This window comes from Callospermophilus lateralis, chromosome 1 (assembly GCF_048772815.1).
Source record: "Callospermophilus lateralis isolate mCalLat2 chromosome 1, mCalLat2.hap1, whole genome shotgun sequence".
NCBI lineage: Eukaryota > Metazoa > Chordata > Mammalia > Rodentia > Sciuridae > Callospermophilus > Callospermophilus lateralis.
Window position 1 is genome coordinate 7,680,317 of NC_135305.1, and position 19,779 is coordinate 7,700,095.

The 19,779-nt window shown below is 42.7% G+C and overlaps 1 protein-coding gene across 3 annotated transcripts in view; it reads left to right on the forward strand.

Moving 5' to 3' along the window:
- Nucleotides 1-19,779, forward strand: part of Znf777 (zinc finger protein 777) — a 217,206-nt gene that overhangs the window by 195,805 nt on the left and 1,622 nt on the right. For all 3 annotated transcript variants that reach the window (XM_076832156.2, XM_076832145.2, XM_076832147.2), the window contains exons 3-5: nucleotides 170-296; nucleotides 2,414-2,527; nucleotides 16,117-16,368. In XM_076832156.2, coding sequence (XP_076688271.2) covers nucleotides 170-296; nucleotides 2,414-2,527; nucleotides 16,117-16,368 — 493 coding nt within the window. The remainder of the gene's footprint in view (nucleotides 1-169; nucleotides 297-2,413; nucleotides 2,528-16,116; nucleotides 16,369-19,779) is intronic.

Consider the following 19,779-nt stretch of genomic DNA (forward strand, 5'->3'; position numbering starts at 1 on the left):
TCAGACTTCCAGAGAGGTCCTGGTGAAGCCCCAGAGCTGTGGGTGTGGACTTTTCCCTCTAGGTCCTGAGGAGGAGGTATTTGAGCCAGGGCCTGGGGTGAGTCATGGGAGTTGACCACCTGTGACTGCCATCCTCATGGTCCGAGCTGACCTTGTTGTGTGGTTTCAGGTCCCTGTCACGTTTGATGACGTCGCCGTCCATTTCTCGGAGCAGGAGTGGGGAAACCTATCTGAGTGGCAGAAGGAGCTCTACAAGAATGTGATGAGGGGCAACTATGAGTCTCTGGTTTCCATGGGTAAGGACAAGGCTTTCCTCACCAGGGCCGCCTTGGCATCGGCATGCAGTCCACTCAGAAACTTAGGGTAGTGGGAAACAAGGCAAGCAGAAGTTTAGAGAGCACAGTGGATGGACACAGTGCCCTGGGCCGCCCACATCACAGGGCAGCATGGGTCAGAACAGCTTGTGCATGGAGATCCCACTCTCAGAGAAGTTTCTGGGGCAGGAGGATAGGGCAGAGAAGACATCAGGGTCTCTCGCATCAGTATTTTCCCCGTGGACCCTTCTTAAAAAAGTTAGTTTACTCAGCAAACTATTACTAGGGAAGGAAAAAAGAAGAGGGAATGCAAACGCACTGGGTGCCACCAGCAGTGTGCAGGGTACTTCCCAAGAGTCACACCCTTCAGTCCTTAGCTCTGCCCTGAGGGAGCCAGGACATTGTTGGCATTGTGTATTCTTATTCAGGGGACTGAATACCTCAGTCGCTCAGGTCCTCATCTCCTTGTGTAAATAAGGAGGCTTGATGAGGCAGCCAGAGGCTCACCCTAGGCCCCCATAAGGAGGACACAGTCTCCCCAAGATTTGTCTTAGAATCTGTGGATTCTTGTTGCTTTCATTAAGAATATTTAGTGTCAAAACCTTGGAAAAATCTACTTCTATTTGTATCCTTTTCTCTGATATGGAAAAATCTTTGGGCATATACAAAACAATTTTTAAACCTTAGATGTGCTGTTAGATAGAACTTTTATCTTTGCTAGAATCGTTAATTTTACATATACCTTTACATAGGATAACCTTCCCCCTTTAAAAAAAAAATAGTCTTTTTTTATATATATACATCTGAGTAACTGTGAAAATTCAACAATTTAGACTGATGTACTAAAGAGCAACCCCCATTCAGAAAATCACCAGCCCCAGGGGGACCACCATGAATGAACCCTTTGGCCCCTATTCCTGCTCACCTTTTCTGTGTGACACGTGCGCTGCTGCACATGCATGGTGGCCACAGATGACTTTCCACGCAGCACACCTGGGCCTCTCTGGAAAGTGTGGTATCCAGGTGAACATCGGGCTTTTGACCCTTCTGTCAAAGAAGAGTGGTTGATTCCATTTTTCACTTACAGCTCTGCGTATTTGTGTGAAGTTAAGTGTTTGAATAGTGCAGATGTGGAGAAGTGGGTTGCAGAGTAAAGAGGACACACATTTGCCATTTCATGGCTACTGCCGTGGAGACCCCAGAAGGCTGGACCAGCGTGTGTTTCTGCAGTAGTGTGTGAAAATGTCATTTCTTCATACCCTGGCCTGAACTAATGTTTTTCTGTTTTAAATATGAGAGATAGAAAGTGATTCCTCATTATTTTAATATGTATTGCTTTGATGACAAGTGAACTTATGTATCTTTTTATATATTTTATTTGGCCTCTTGCATTTCTTCTATATGTGAATTTCCTATCATCTCTGTTTTTTTATTTTTACTAATCATAGAGGTTCTTTATTTATAGCTATGAATATTAACCCTTTACCATATATGACAGATTTGTGTAGGTGTATGTGTAATATGTATAATGAGTCTGTTTCCTCATCTACAGAACAGGACTGGAATTAAGGTTTAACACTAGAGCGGCATGGGGGTTGGCATGTCACAGCAGCACAGTAAACAGAGCTGTGGTCAGTGCGCTGGGAGTGTCATGCTTTTCTTCATTTTTATAACTTTGTTTCCAAAGAACTTTAATTTTTTTTTTCTTGGGTGTAGGGGATTGAATACAGGTCCTCATGCATGCTGAGCATGTGTTTTACTACTGAGCTACATTCCTAATTCCAAAACTTTTTTTAGATGTGAGGAAATCTATCAGTGTTTTGCTTTATAACTTTTGGATTTTACCAGGATTAATTTTTGCTCTAAAAAATTTCAAATATTGTGTGTTTTTGTCATGAAGCCCTGAGCAGGCATTTGCACCTATAACCAGCAAGACACATACAGTATATGCTGAGGAAGGTGGTTGGACATTTTGCCATTTCTTTTTCAACACTGCTGGTCCCTGCAGAGGAGCCATTCCAGGGTACATTCCCATGATAACATTAATAGCATGTTAGTCACCTCATCCCACAGTATATTTTCATTCCTTCCTTCTTCAGACTATGCAATTTCCAAGCCAGATCTAATGTCACAGATGGAACGCGGGGAGAGGCCAGCCATGCAAGAGCAGGAGGACTCTGAAGAAGGCGAGACTCCCACAGACCCCAGCGCTGGTGAGTGGTGAGCATGTAGCCCAGAGCCCTGTGCCCTAGGCCTCAGTACCCAGCACAGAAAATCACAATCCAGGGTGGATCTGAAAGGCATGGTAGCAAGCTGTACAGGAAAAGGGCCTGCAGGCCCAGGCACCTGCCTAGGGTCCCCACGATCACCTGAGGCATAGGTAACTGATAAACTTAGAACAATGGGGTTCATCTCCTCAGGGATTTTTTGACATGACTCAGGAAAACCTCACCCTTTGCTTGAAATAAAGCCAGTGTACTGACACATGAACACCTTCCTGCCTGCAAGAAACAGGCATTCATGTGTCAGGGGACTAGTGCTTTTAAACTTCCCAAGAAGGCCACCTCCTGAGTCCTGTTGCCAGTCTCGGAAAGGATAAGGGCCAGGCAGGGACCTTACCAGAAGCATCCTGCAGTGTAGGACTCCAGCAGAGTTTTCTGGATGAGGCCTTTAGATGGGGTCAGCAGACAGGCCGTGTGGCCCAGAAGTATCCTGGTGTAGGGCTGCCTGCATTTGAATCCAGTTCTTTCCTATCAGTGTTAGTTTTTTGGAGTCTGTTTCCTCATCTACAGAACAGGACTGGAATTAAGGTTTAACACTAGAGCCTGGCATGGGGGTTGGCATGTCACAGCAGCACAGTAAACAGAGCAGTGGTCAGTGCGCGGGGAGTGTCATGCCTTTCATAGTGACTGGATCAGTGGCACACATTCACTGCTGGTGCTTTCATGGTACAGAGTTAGTTTCTGGAAGCTTTGCTCTGCAGTTGCCTTTGGACTTGTATCTCATGCCTCCATCTTCAGTAGAAACATGCCCTTGTCCTTGGTGGGTGCATGTGGCAAGCAAGAATAGCCTAACATCACTGGGGATCATTTCTGTTGCAAAGGGAGGAGATCCAACTGGAGAATTCAGCTTGGGACCAATTCCCAGGCCTTTTATAAATTAATGTCTTTGATTCGTGGGCCTATAAACTGGCTCTGAAGAGGGGTTCTAGGAACATGAGTAACATCAGCCCTGTGAACGAGGTAGGAAGATAACGAACAGGAGAGATGGACTCTATGAAAATAGAAGTAATGGCCTGTCTCAAAGAAATCTACTTTCAGAACTTTTTAAGAATTTTCCTGAAAATTTAAATGGAGAGGAGAGGCTGTTCCTGAATTCATTCTGGCAGACAAAAGAGGTGAATGCATTTAAAAGTAGATGAGGGCTGGGATATGCTTGCCTTATCCACACAAGGCCCTGGGTGCACTCCGCAGTGCCACACGCACACACAAAAGTGGATGAGTTTGCGGGTTGGGGCTGAAAGGAGGCACACTGTAGAGTGAGCTTTTAGTTGCAGAAAATCAGTGCATACTTTAAAGGTTTGATTGGTCACATCCAAAACAAGGGTCATGTGTGTCAGGAGTGGTGGTGCACACCTGTAATCCCAGCTACTCGTGAGACTGAGGCAGGAGGATTGCAGGTTCAAAGCCAGCCTCAGCAACTTACACGCTCGGCAACTTAGTGAGACCCTGCTTCAAAATTAAAAAAATAACATGGTCTGGGGATATGGCTCAGTGATTAAGTGCCCTAGGTTCAATCCCAGGTACCAAAAAAAAAAAAAAAACAAGGGTCATGTTGAAATAAAAAAGAATTTGAGGTAGAAGAAATGGGAAAGAATACAAGGAAAGTAGAGAGTGAGAATTCAGGAGGTTTGATTTGTGTCAAATCCTGAAATACAGCGAGGTCCCAACTGCCTTTGTGGCCCAGGTTCCACTGTGCTAGCATTTTCTTAGAAGGGCTGGGACGAAGGAGATCTGTCCCCTTTCTGTCTACTTTCCCATCTTCATCACTGACAGGCCTCCCACAGAACAGGGCAGAGTCAAAAAGCAACTGACCCCAGCCCACTCTGCACTGGCCCTTGCGTGTCCAGGGCCTGAGAGCTACTGGGAGTGGAAGCCTCACAGAGCTGTCCTTATCTGGCTGAGCTGCGCCATATTTTTCCACTCGCCGTCTCCAGCCCTGTGGAGCCTGCAGTGGGAGGGAGGACAGGTGTGGGAACTGCCACCCCACAGAGCAGCCTTGAACCCACACCTGCGCTCAGCCAAGCCCCAGCGGAGCCTCACCCCCCATGGCTGGGTGGGAAGCTGCAGGCCTCACAGCCCCTTCACACTGTGGCAGCCATCCTGTCGTGCATCTTCTCCCTAGAAGAAGGCAGCAGGGTCAGCCTTGAGCCAAACCCAGAGATCTGACACCAAGCAGGGGAATGTCTGGAAAATGGAAAGCTTTCAGAGTTCCATGATATCAAACATGACAGTATCATGAACTGGCTAAGTAAACTCATTCAGTAATCTATCATTGAATGGTTTGGATCCCTGAGGGCAAAGAGATCCAAAGAGGGTTCAGAGCAGAGCAGAGGATCAGCCCTGCTCTCAAAATACTTACAGGGGCTCTTGTTCACGGCCCTGCACAGGTGGTCAGGCCTGGAGAAGACATGCCGTCTTCACCAGCAGATCAGCCAGAGAAAACCAGGCCAGAGGCATGGCAGAAACGCGCATTTTCACCCATCGCCACTCAGCCTTTCAGTCTTTTTAGAAAGCAGTGCGATGTTCTCTAGCCTATAGTAGACCCAGAAGGACACAGCAACCAGTGGAAATGGGTAGTAGAAGGGAGGTGGATGGACGACTCCCAGCGCCTGGCTGAGGCACAGGGGAGGCATGATGCTCGATGTGAGGAAACAATGAGAATTTAATTTTGAACACATCTAAAGTAAATCCCGTGAGACACCAAGGAGGAAGCTGCTTAGAGAGTCTGGAATTCAGAGATAGAAATCTGAGCCAGAGGTGCTTGGCACTGGGACATTTGGACACTAGGGCTTTGGTAGCGTAGGCAGGAATAGCATGGTCTGTAGAGAAGAGACGAGAGTGCAGTGATTCCTACAGACACCTGACTCTTAGAGCAAATTGGGGGTCTGGAAAAGATTGGTCAGGGCGGAGCCCAGGTATTCGTTTTTTAAAATACTTCCAAGGTGATTCTCATGTGCACCCAGGCCTGAAAATCATTGTTGTAGGATTTGGGGAAAGAAGGAGTAACCAGAGGAATCAAAGGGTATATAGTTCAGTGGTGGAGAGCTTGCCTAGCATGCACTGGGCTCTGGGCTGGATTCCCAGCACCACAAAAAGTAAAGCTGCATATGATTTCAAAGAAAGCAGCATGAGTGGCCAGAAACATGGCAAGAAAATTAGGGCAGTGCCTCATTGGGTGTTTCAAGAGAAGTGTTTCTGGAAGGAGGAAGTGTGGTCAACAATGTTGAATTCTACTCTTAAGCTTAGTAATATGAAGACTGAAAAGTGTCATTGGATTTACACATTAAAAACCATCATTTGGGGCTGGGGTTGTGGCTCAGTGGTAACTCGCTTGCCTAGCATTCGTGATGCACTGGGTTTGATTCTCAGCTCCACATACAAATAAATAAAATAAAGGTCCATCAACAACTAAAAAATATTTAAAAAAAAAAAAAAAAACCATCAGTGACCTTTGACTTTTGGGGACTGGCCTATTTCACATAGTCTCCACTTCCATCCATTTACCAGCAAATACCATAAAGTCATTATTTATGGGTGTGTAATACTCTATTGTGTATATAAATCACATTTTCTTTATCCATTCATCTGTTGAAGGGCACCTAGGTTGGTTTCATAGCTTAGCTATTGTGAATTGTGCTGCTATAAACATTGAAGAGGCTGCGTCACTATAGTATGCTGACTTTAAGTCCTTCAGATACACACCAAGGAATGGGATAGCTGTGTCATATGGTGGTTCCATTGTTAGTTTTGTTTTGTTGTCATGGAACATTTATTTATTTATTTATCTATTTACTTATTTTAGTTATTTATATGTGCCTCATGCATGCTAGGCAAGCACTCTACCACTGAGCTACAACCCTAGCCCCCATTCCTAGTTTTCTGAAGAATCTTTGTACTGCTTTCCAGAGTGGCTGCACTAATTTGTAGTCCCACCAACAGTTATGAATATACCCTTTTCCCCACATCCCCACCAACATTCACTGTTACTTCTGTTCCTGATAATTGCTATTCTGACTGGAGTGAAAGCTAATCCAAAATAAACAGGGCAGGGAGTAGAAATAAAAGTAAGACCAGAGGAGTAGACAAAGGGACGAGTCTGACCTAACTTTCCCGTGTACATATATGAATATACCACAGTGAATCTCACCATCATGTACATCCACAAGACACTGATTAAAAAAAATCAAGTGAATAGCAAAAAGAGTAGAGGGAACAGAACATGGAGTGGGTGGGATGAGGGGAGGGGAAGGGGAAGTACTGGGGACTGAAGTAGAACAAATTATATTCCATGCTTTTAAAATTATGTTGTAGTATATTCTATCATTATATATAACTAAAAAGAACCAAAAAAACTATCAGTGACCTTAGCAAGAGAAAAGTTGGTGGCCTGGCAGGTGGAGAACTGAACAGAGCAGGTGAGAGGTGAACAGGAGGTAGCAGGTAGAGGCAGCAAGAAGTTTGGCTGTGAGTAGGCAGTGGACACCAGGGCAGGAGCAGGGGGTGGGGGTGGGTTTTGTTTGCTGAAACTGGGGGTGCTGAAGGCTGTCTGACTTCATATTATCAAGTCAGTAAATTCCCAAAAAGCACTTGACTTAAAAATTTCATCTGGAAATGGGAGGAATGCTGGTGGAATGATCTAGTCTACAGGGAAGTGTAAATATAAAACGAAGCTGGTGATGTAAACAAAAGATAGAGAAAAAGTGGATGAAAACATACTGTGATTTGTAAATTTTTTCAGATGAGAGCAGATATTATTTCTTATTCAGTAAAAAGATTAAAAAAAAAAAACATAATGAAAGACTTTTGAGTTGAAGAAGGCAGATTGAATATGTGGACTCCTCCCTACTCCCCAAGTCCTTATGAAGTCAAAGAGAAGGGACTTCAGAAAGGGACAGGGAGAAAACAGCAAGCCTGAAAACAGACAGACGGTGATTACACATTTAGAAAGCTGAATCTGAAGTTGGTATTTGGGAAAACCGAGAAGAACCCCAAGGTGCACCCCTCTCCTCTGCTCAAGACTCAGGAGTTACAGAAAATCAAGAGTGGTGTGTTTTCTCCCATATGTGAAAACTAGAGAGGAAAAAGGGAAGGAAATGTGGGGGAATCTCATGAAAATTGAAGGGAGATCAGTACAGCAGAGAAAAGGAACTGGAGAGGGAGGTGGGAGAGTGATACTGAGCAAATTATATTGTTATATTGTGTGCACATACAAATCCAGAACAACAGATCTCATCACTATGTACGATTATAATGCACCAATAAAAATATGTGGAAAAAAGAATAATATACATAAGCAAGTGGAAAATTCATTCCAGAAATACAGGAATGATTCACTGTTTTCATCATTATGATTTTTGTTAGAGTAATTCACCATATTGTTTGTTCGGAGGAATAAAAACATATTATCATGTCAGTAAATTCCCAAAAAGCACTTGACTTAAAAATTTCATCTGGAAATGGGAGTAAAGGTGACGCTGAAACCAGAGGGTTGGCCAGGTGTCCTTTAGAGAAGCAATTAAATACCCTCCTGTCTCCCAGCCCCTAAAGCTGGCATCTGCCTCTCCCCAGCCCTGGCAGATGACTGAGGCTTATTCTCTGGGAAGGGTGAGAAAGAGAATGTCTGGATGGGGGCACCAGGTACAGTGGATCGTGGGTACCCTATTGAACACAGGAACGAGCAAGACTTGACATGGCTCTCCAACCCGCTTCCCTTACCTGGTTCCCAAGATGTTGCTGACCTCCCCGAGGAAGCCTGGGGGCAGTGTGTTGGAATTGTCTTGTTTGGAGACTTTTGGGACCAGTGCAAGAAGTTTCTCACTGAGATGGCCACCAAAGCTTCCTACCTGGAAACAGGGAGTTAGAAAGCCCCACCCAAATACACCAACATTCCAGTTCTCTCTTGAGTGTCTCACTTTTAATTCTACATGGACAACCACGAACCTCAATGCAGCTGGGAAAAGCCTCTAATATAGAGAGGCAAATAAAGAAATAAATAAAATCAGGAGCAGGTTCAAAGACACAAGCCCCAGAATGCTTCAGGCTTGTCAGCTTCACTAGCTAGAAGACAGTAGAATAAAATTTTCCTCTAAATTTTTTTCAGGGAAAATATTTTTTGCAACTTAGAAATTGATATTTAACCAAACTATTTTAATTAAATACAAGAGTGAAATCGAGACATTCCAAGATGGTCAAGGTCTCCATGCACCCTTTCTCAGGCTGGGGCCATACTCTGCTAAAAGGAGGGTGTAAACAAAAAGTAGTACTGGGTTGAGAGAGAGAAAAAAAGACTGGGGGCAGGGTGAGGGCTGTGAAGGGATATCCTAGGCACATCTGAAGAGTCCAGAAATTTTTCTTCAAGTAGATGAAATCGATGCACACCCATTATGTGTGAATGCTTTGGAGAAAAGCTTCACAGCAGGGCTGAGAATTTGGTGCTGAGTTCATAGTAATTAATAGTAACTTAAGCAGAATCAATTACTCTAGGAGCCAAGAGCACTGGTGCATGCCTATAATCCCAGAGGCCCTGGAGGCTGAAGCAGGAGGATCTTTAGTTCAAAGTCAGCCTCAGGAATTGAGCGAGGCCCTAAGCAACTCAGCAAGATCCCTCTCTCTAAAATACAAAAAGGGCTGGGGATGTGGTTAAGTACCCCTGGCCTCAATCCCTGATACCAAAAAATAAATAAAATAAATATCACTCTAGGAGAAGAAAAAAGGTTTGAAGGTGTAGAAAAGTCCTCATAGTGTACCTCGCGGGTCTGTTGTAAATGACACTCATATACTCCAGTACGGTGAACACCAAAGGCCAGTCCCCCTAAGGTTATAACGAATCTGCATTTGCAGGTCAGGGATTTGGAGGAGGTGGTCCTGATCTCCACCTCCTGAGAGTCCATAGATAACTGTTTAAAACTGAAAATTCAAGGAGTGGCAGTACAGCTGTGTTCCTAGAGTTAAGAAGAGAAACAACAAAAGAATCAGCAGGAAGACCTGAAAGTGATGGGCTCTGGAAACCAGAAATGGGGAGTTGAGGGTTACAGAAGCATTTTTTGAAAATCAGGTTTGAAAAACCATCCAACCCTCCAGCCTAGCACATGTGTGACTTAGAAAGAAAATAAAGGTTGAAAAATCATTTACCAGATTTTTAAAAGCCTCATAGAAAGTATAGCCATGAGGAAATTAGAAAACCAGTGCCAATCATTATTTCTTTACTTTGAGCAAGCAGAGATGGTTCATATGTCAACACTCTTTTTGTTGTTGTTGTTGTTTTATTTGTTTATTAAATCATTTTTTAGTTGTAGATGGACACAATATATTTATTTTTATGTGGCCCTGAGGATCAAACCCAGTGTCTCACATGTGCAAGGCAAGCACTCTATCACTGAGCCACAACCCCAGTCCCCAACACTGGTTTTAATAATAAAAAACATAGAGTGGCTGAGTGAGTGCACATCCCCCATGATTCTCTCAGGAGTCAAGAGCTCATTCACTCTGATTTCATGTGCATACGCTTACACACACCCTCAATTATACAAATAATACATAAGTATACCCTCCTATAAAACAAATTCAAATACTATAGAAGTACATTGTTTGGCAACTTGCTTTTGTCGATAAAATATCTGGCATCTGTACATATCAGAATACATGAATCTAATTCTTTTTAATAGCAGATTACAGTATTGTATATTGATTTCATATTTTACTTAAATAGTCTCCCACTGTTGTACGTTTAGGGCGCTCACAGTTTTTAGTACATCAGTAAAGATTCTTAAAATAGATCTCTGTGCCTTCATCTGAAACTTTTTTAGAAACAAATTTTCTGGGTCAGAGGATATACCCATTTAAACTAATAGATCCTGGCAAGTGGCCTTCAAAACAGTTGCGCCAGTTTATATGCCTTCATCTAACATGTGAGTACTTGCTTCCTCACACCTGTGCCAATAATAAGTACTTTTAGCTTTTTATTACTTGCAAAGTGACAGAAAGAAACAACATTTTGATGTTCTTTCTTAGACTTTCAGAAGGGTAATACTGAGCTTATTATATCTTTATTTATTACTAGTATGTCTAATTCTGTGAATTTCTTTTATCCATTGTTCTTTTGGGTTATTCTTTCTTTTTATTATTGATTCATAAAAGCTTTTTTTTTTTTGGTACTGGGATTGAACCCAGCGGCACTTAACCACTGAGCCATATCCCCAGCCCTTTTTTGTATTCTATTTAGACTCTAGGTTTTGCTGAGTTACTTAGGGCTGGGCTGGCTTTGAACTTGCGATCCTCCTGCCTCAGCCTCCGAGCCACTGGGATTACAGGTGATTCATAAAAATTATTTATTTATCTTTTTGGCAATGCTGGGGATCAAACTCAGGGCCTCCTACATGCTAGACAAGCCTCGTACCACCAAACTACACCCAGCCCAAAAGTTTTTTAAACTCCAAGGATATTAGCTCATGTGTATCATATGTATCCAAATATTTTCCTTGGTATTGGGTTTATTTTTGACCATAGTATTATATGTATAGTATAGCAATTTTAAGTTTTTATTTGTTCTTTTCAGATATACATGATGATAGAACATGTTTTGACATATTTATACAGATATTGAGTATATTTTATTCTAATTGGGATCCCAGTCTTGTGGTTGTACATGATGTCAAATTCACACATTTTAAGTTTCTGTGTATTCAGACTTATCATTTTCTTTATGGTATTTGGGTTTCCTGTCAAGTGCAAATTTATTTACCTAGGCCATTTTATTTGGTAAATGCTACCTACCATCACAGGCCTTGGCTCCATGAGCTTCTTGAAAACCCATGAAGGCATTAAAAACTTGAAACTGTTTTTTTCTCCTTGTCTAGGAAACAAAAAGAAAATTGCTAAATGTAAATAATCAAATGTTTATTTTAACTAAGTGTCTCCAGAATATAGTATTATATCTGTTCCATCAATTATTAAGTTCAGGCTTCAAAAGCATTTAATATATTTGAAAACAATTTGTAGGCTAGATTTTCCCATTTCTCAAGAGTTCTTAGGTGCACATGTAATTACAGAGATCAAGAGCCAATCACAGATTAAGTGAATTTCTCATAGCCAGTGTCAAAGCAAACATCTTTCAGAACAATTTACAGCAAAAACTTAATAGTTGATGTGGCTTAGATGCATTTGAGGTGTTTGGTACCAATGGCCATACAGCTTCTAGAAGAATTATCTGAGGCCCTAGAGGTTGAGGAATGACCTGCTTCTCTTTTCAGAGCTGTAAAACTAATGTCCCGGGCTTTTTAAGTTGAAAATGCTTATAAATGCAGTTTGTTTGTACATATGCTTACCAAAGTTGTTTGGGGTGGGGAGCACTGGCTCCCTACTGTCTATATAACAAGCAATGGGGGCATGAAAAGATGTTTTGAGGGAGCATGCAGTGCCCTAGAGGGGAGGGAGAAGGGCTTGGGTTCCAAGGCCAGCCAGGTTTCACTGACAGCTTAGTTAGGTGTGGGGTGGAACAGGGGACATGGACTGGGTCTCTGGGTCAGGGCAGGTGCAGAGACACTAGTCTTCAAGCCAAGCACTCATGGTCTTGGAGGCATAGGAACTTCTCCAAGAGTAGCACAACATGGGTGACCTTGAGGCTCCCTTTGCAGGTCCTTGACCCCCGTTCTCATTCATAAACTGATTGGCCAACATACATACATGTGGCTCCTGAAATGTGTCCTCATCTCCCACGTCTTCCACTGTGTGAAAACACAGAGGGCCCCTCCTGGCCATCCCTCTCACTATGGAGCACTCCTCTTCATATAGACCCTTTGGGTCACCAAACAGGGAATCCAGGATGTACATGACAAGGAGTGCATCTCTTGGGCCTGAAAGGCAAATTCTATTCCAAGTTAGATTGTTTGAAATAGTTCCCTTTCAACAAAATTGAAAGAGAAACTAATCAATTTGTCAGCTAATAGGCCATTAAGAACAATTTTTTAAAAAATATTTTTAGTTATAGATGAGCACGATGCCTTTATTCATTCATTCATTCATTCATTCATTCATTCTTATGTGGTGCTGAGGTGAGGATCAAACCCAGTGCCTCACATGTGCTAGGCAAGCACTCTACCACTGAGCCACAATCCCATTCCCCAATTTTTTATAATATATTAACCATGTGATAATTCAGGATAAATTCACAGAATCGAGTGACAGTTTCATAACAGCTTCTTCTAACCCATCTACATATTGATGAAATGAGGTTTCCCAATGCTTGCATTTATGAAAATGAAAATTAGAATAGAATTGATTCTGAACTCTATCTCTTAATACAATAAGAATATGTATTCATTCTCAGATATGTGAACTAATTGGAAAAAAATAATCCCTATTCATCCTCAAAAGATACATTTCCAAAATTTTTTTCTTTTCTATCTTGGATAATTGGTTATCATTCTGTAGTAATAATCATGAAGGATAACCTCATCCAGGAAAATAATGAACACCTATAGCCCTATGGTTATTAGAAATGAAAGCAAAATTAAACTTTCAATTTACAAACACATTTTTGTGGCAGATGAAGCGATCAGTAAAAGCCTTCTAAGCATAAAAATATGCTCTATTAGGATAAAATGTTGTGGGCAAAGTGGGAATGGAAATAGAAGTTCAAGGTGAAAAGGAATGATGTAAAAATTCCAACTGTCAAAGAAGTACTTGTTCACATATTTTTTTAAGTGAATAATGGTGGGTTTAAAAATTGCTAGGGTTCTTAGATTCCACTGGTGACATTAAGGTATGAGGGAAGGGTTTACTTCAAAATATCAATATTTAGAATACTCCAGAAATTACATCTTTTGCAGTTACTGACGCATTTTATATATTTATTCAGAATGGTGCAAAGGGGCACACAGTTTTGAAAAATTATTTTAGGGAGTAGGCAACCAAAATATTTCAAGAGTTTGTGAAACAAGAAAGTCATGTTTGGGGCTGGGGATGTGGCTCAAGCGGTAGCGCGCTCGCCTGGCATGCGTGCGGCCCAGGTTCGATCCTCAGCACCACATACAAACAAAAAAAATGTTGTGTCCGCCAAATACTAAAAAAAAAAAAAAAACAAATATTAAAATTCTCTCTCACTCTCTCTCATTCTCTCTTAAAAAAAAAAAAAAAGTCATGTTTGTGGAGGGAGCATAATGATGTAGTACAGAGACAAAGTTTGAAGACAGGAGAAAGGAACATACTTTTGGAGCAGATTTCCAGAAGGAAAACATGGGCAAGGTTAAGGAACAGAGGATTTGGGTTAAAGGAAGAAGGGGGAGATGGGACCCTACTTTTCCTGAGATTGGTGAGAAAAGGGGGCATTTTATGTAGCTGTAACAAAATATCTGAAGCTTGGCACTTTATACAGAAAATAAGCTTATGGAGGTCAAAGAGCATGGCGTCAGCACCTTTTGACTCTGGTGATGGCCTTCTGGTTATATCATAGCATGGCAGATGGCCCCATGGTGGGAATACAAGAGAGAGGGAGAGAGGGAGATATCACATGATGAGACGAGCTCAGAGAGGCCAACCTTGCTCTTTTGTAATAGCTAGCTTTCTCTAACCCACTGTGAGAGATCAGCATGACTACCCTCACAAGGGCAGTGCCCCAATCTAATCATCTCTTCAAGGCCCCATGACCTCAATACCATTACGCTGGGACCCTACTTACTACACAAACCCTTAAAGCATCCAAACCATAGCAAGGGAAAGGTGGTGACTTTCAGCTTGAACAGGAGGAGGAGGAGGTGTAAATGTGGATGACTTTTGTGTTTTGTTTACTAGAGAACAGGATTCAGAAACCTTTGTAGGGTGACAGTGGGACATTCCCCCTGCCCCAAGGGAAGGTAGCCAGGGTCCACACTGAAGGCTATCAAAACTACACCATGGGAACATTAGAGCTGCTGTATATTCCACCTACTTCCCAATGGGTTGTCATGACTGATCAGGGAGGTATTAAGGGTTACCGAGCATCAGAAATGACCCAGCATTAGGTCACAGGGCATCTCTTTTCAGCCTAGTGGGCTGGTCTGATTACTCTGTGACCTGTTCCACACTGGACTGGAAAAGAGAAGACAGGACAGGAGGAGGCTTCTTGTGGGCAGGGCTATCTGCCTCCTTCACTTGACTTTGCTCCCCACCCACCCCCCACAGCACTATTACCTTCTAAGGTATAATTTACTTACTGTGTTTACTGGCTTATGTGAGATGTAATTCTGTTCACTGACATATCCTGGGTCAGGAGAACACTGCAGGCCCTCAGCAGGTGCTCAGGAAATGCCAATGAACATGTAATGAAAGAATGAATATATTTATGCATTACACTTTTATCATTTCCTCAACTAAAAAATGTGTTTTCTCAACATTAAAGGGGCTTATGCTAGAACAAAAGTCTATCCATATGAAAAAAATAAAATAAAATAAACTTGAACACATACCTCCTACCATATATACAATAAAAATAAATTTCAAGAGTATTGAAGACTTTAAAAAGTTAATAATAAGGGCTGGGGTGTGGGCTCAGTGGTAGAGTGCCTGCATAGCACGTGCGAGATCCTGGGTTTGATTCTCAGCACCACATAAAAATAAATAAATAAAATAAAGGTATTTTGTCCAACTACAACTGAAAAATAAAAATATTTACAAAAAAGTTAATAAGAAGACAAAAAAAAACTTGGGATATAATCTAGGAAACCAGACGCACCATCTAGCAGCAGAGGAGACTTGAACTAAGAAAATCCAGGAAAGAGAGGGATACATATGAAAACTTTTTAAAAGTTGTAATGCAAAAAATACCTAAAACTGGCAAATGACAAATTTGAGGGGAAAAATATTTGAAATACAGAGAAGAGAAAGTGAATTGTCTTTAATGCAAGACCCAGAATTCTTACAAGTTGTTAGAAAATACAATCTAATTGGCACCAAGTCAAAAGATATGCACCCCTGGTATGCACAAGAGCCTGTGTCAGCTGATGGCTTGACTTGCAGTGCTGCAGCCGAGGTAACCCACAGACCTATGGGGAGGGCTAAAAGACATAGTTTAAGGCACAGTGTATGATAAGGACGCTGTTTAGCTTAAAAACAAACAAAATCCAACTGCTCCTATTGTACTCCTAAATGTGCTTGAAAGTTTGGGTTGGGAGAGCCCCAGGAGGTCTGGAAGGGTGAGAGTAGAAGGGAGAAGGCCCGCCCCCTTTGTATTCACCTGGACAATGAGTAAGCCAGCCACAGGAAAACTGTGTGGCCCCTGGCTTCCCAACCTGGGAAAGGGAATGAGTTCTCTCTAAAAGCTTGTGGGCTGATAGAGAATAAACTTTGCAAATGTCCTAACTTGACTCCAGTTTGTATTGGTGTTCAAGTCTACAAGTGCCCAGAAAATTCTGTCCACTCACCACCAACTCTATTATATTTCTTCAGGATCTCTAAAATAAGAACTGTTGGAATGTAAATTCTCAGGCTGTGGAAACCTGGGCAGGTGCATGACCGTGTTCTGGATTCTCTCCCCCTCCTCCTCTCAGCACATGATGGCATCGTGATTAAGATCGAGGTACAGACCAACGACGAGGGCTCAGAAAGCTTGGAGACACCAGAGCCCCTAATGGGACAAGTGGAAGAACATGGCTTTCAGGACTCGGAGCTGGGCGACCCCTGTGGAGAGCAGCCAGACCTGGACATGCAGGAACAGGAGAACGCCCTGGAGGAGTCCACGGAGGGCTCAGGCGAGTTCAGCCAGCTCAAGCAGATGCTGGTGCAGCAGAGGAACTGCACAGGTAAGCTCCAGGCAGGTGAGGCAAGCCTGCAGGGGTCTTCCAGAAGGACATCTGTACACTGAGGGGTTGGGGAGACATCCTGATCAGCACTGGGCTAGGAAAGAAGTTGTTATATCCAAAGACTGGTTCAGACAAGAACTCAAAGATCTTGGCGATTATCTATCCAGCCCCCTCCTAGAGGCAGGCGAGGTCACATCCATTGTCTAAGGCCACAGCCAGAAAGAACTTCCTCCTCCCAAGGTGTTCTTGATTCTCCTGTCACATTAACATTAGAAGCCTCAACCAACTTGGAAATTTCAACCCTGGAGAGCATGTTTTTAAAATGACTGCTCTATACTGTCTTTCCCTGGTAGAATCTAGCCATCATTTTTTGCTCGTTATAAAAAAAAAACTCAAGTTTAATCATTCTGCACCTGTAGCTCTTTGGGAGTACAAGAATATAAGCAGGGCTGGGATGTAGCTCAGTGGCAGAGCATTTGTCTCACATTCACAAAGCCCTGGGTTTGATCCCCAGTTCCAAAAAAGAAAAAAAAATAAAGAACCCCATGAAAAATAAGATTTTTTTAAAAAATAACCCTTAAGAATATAAGGCAGTGGGGTTCACTGCACCTGATCCAGGACTTGTTTTTGTGACAGATTTTTCTGAGGCTCCACCACCCTTGCATTCCAGGATTTGGTGTACACCATCAGCATGGTGTATTTTTTAAACATGCTGTTGGACTTAACGAATATTTTATTCCAGGGTTTTATAACTATATTCATAAATGCAATGAACCTAAGCTTTTCTTGAATGAGCCTCATCTAGTTTTAGAAACAGTATTATTCTAGATTTATCAGATGGACTGGGCAGGTTTTGCTCTTATTCCATATTCTGGGTGAAAAAAATAATAATAATGAGGTAAGAATTAAGTTTCTTGAAAATTTGGTAGAACCCAGCTGGTTTTAGTCTAATTATTTTTTTTTTCCCATTTTATCTATAGTTCTACAGCTTGCCATTTTTGCACTTAATCAGAGGTCATGGGCATCCTACACCGTCAAGCAATGGATCTAACTCCTTATTTTTAAAATAACCATATGGTATTCTAGAAGTCTTTTTTAAAAATTATTATTATTATTATTATTATTATTATTATTTTAGTTGCAGATGGACTCATACCTTTATTTTATTTATTTATTTTTATGTGGTGCTGAGTGCCTCCCAAGTGTTAGGTGAGCACTGTGCCACAGGGCCACAACCCCAGCCCCAGAAGTCTTTTTAACATACTACACTCTCTTTCATAAAAGAAAAGCAAAGCTGGGCACAGTGGCACACGCCTATAATCCCAGTGGCTCAGGAGGCTGAGGCAGGAGTATTACAAGTTCAAAGCCAGCCTCACCAATAAGGCCCTAAGCAACTTGGCAAGACCTTGTCTCAAAATAAAAAAGGGCTGGGGATGTGGCTAGTGGTTGAGTGTCCCCGGGTTCAATCCCTCGTACCAAAAAATAAATAAAAGCAGGAAGACATAGGCAAATTCTGAGAATATAACATAAATTCCAGATTGTTATCTGAGCATTCCCCATTAATTCCATTCATTCTAATAGAACCTAGAAAATACTAAGCAGTTAGTAGAAATTTGAGTCTTGAATTTCAGGGCCAAAATTTCATTTTTATCATTCTATTAAGGAAAAAGTGACATTGGTGCTCAAGGAGTGTTTACATCCCTAAGGCTCAGCCTTTTAGATCTGACTATATTTTCAGGATAAACACCAGGGTGACCAGCTGCCCCCTCCTTCCTGATCTTTTAGGGATTGTGCTCCAAGGATGTTCTGAGTCACTTCCTGCTGGGAATCCTGACACTGCAGAGGCACCCTGACTCAGCCCACTGACCCATTTTAACACAAGTTTACAGGCCCTAGAGGAGCAGTGGAGCATCACTAGCAACTGAACAAGACCTGGGCCAGCTCACAGATATCATTAGACTCAGCTTCCCAGTCAGTGAGGGAGTAGACCAGACAGTCCCTCGGCTGCAAGCGCCAAAAAGGTGTATAACTTTTTATTTTACTAGGAAACATCTCTGGGCTTAGATACTCCACCTGTGAAACGGGGATAATTCTTGACTTTATCTGTACCAAGATACTGTGCATCTGAAGAGAAAGCAGAGGTGTGGAAGTGCTTTCAAAGAGTTCTTGTGAGAATTTTGCAAGCTCAGACTGGTACTTTATCCTGTCTAATAGATGGACTCCGAGAAATGAGTGACTTTGGGGCAGAGGATGTAGCTCAGTGGTGAAGGGCTTGCCCGGCATGCATGGGACCCTCGGTTCAAACCCCAGCAACACAAAAAAATAAAACAGAAGTGACTTTCTCATGTCACACAAATTCAGCGACTTAAAATAACAGAGGTTATAGGAGGAGAAGGCCACTCCTTTTCCCTTGAACTTACATTCTCATGCACTACTATAGAACTTGGCCTTGTTTAGGCCTAAAAGGGCCAGACTAGCAGGGGGAGCTGGGAGGAGGGGAGGCCACCCACCAGTCAGAGCCACATGTGGGCACTGCACACACCCTCCTGACCCCAGAGTTCAAGACTGGTAGTCTGAGGGAGCAGTGAGTACACATTCACAGTATGCTAGAGAAGGCAGAGTGCCAGAGTCCAGGGAAGTGCTCAGGGAGAATCAGGACCACCAAGGAAGGCCGCGAGACTCAGAGGAGAGGGGATTGCTGGAGGAGGGGGAGTAAGGGCCACACTGAGAATCTCCAGGTGGGTTGAGGAAGGAAAGAAGCCAGTCTAGCTGAGTTCAGGTGAAGGAGTCCTTAGAAATAAGATGGAAAACTCTGAATCAAGACTTTTTGATACAGTTGGCAAAAACCTAAATGAAAGAGGGACATTTGTGGGGCTGGGGTGGTGCCCTTATCTAGCATGTGTGAGGCACTGGGTTTGATTCTCAGCACCGCGCTCAAATAAAGGTGCATTGACAACTGAAGTTAAAAAAAAAAAAAAAAAAAAAAAAAAAGGAATGTTGGACTCACATAATTGGCAGGTTCACAAGTAGGACAAGTTCAGGTACAGCTGGATCTGGGTGCCACTTATGCTAGACCTTGGAGCTGGTATCCTTTTCTGCTGGATGCTGCTGCACCAGAAGCTTCCAATCTTGCCCAACAGAGAGCCACCTCCCCTGTCTCCTCTGTATAAAATGCCAAGAGAGAACTCTAAGTGGCCCAGCTTAAACCTAAGCTGGTTCTTGACCAAACACCATAGCCAGCCTTGGTTACGTGGCCAGTCCCATAGGGGTTGGGGCCATTATCCTCAGGGAGTGAGATTTTCCCAAAAGAAGGAATTTGGTCCTACAAGGTAGCATGAGGTATCTCCTGATGACGAAAGTGATGCTCTACCTCCACCCAGGTCAGTGGCCCTAGGCGTCAACGTGACTTTC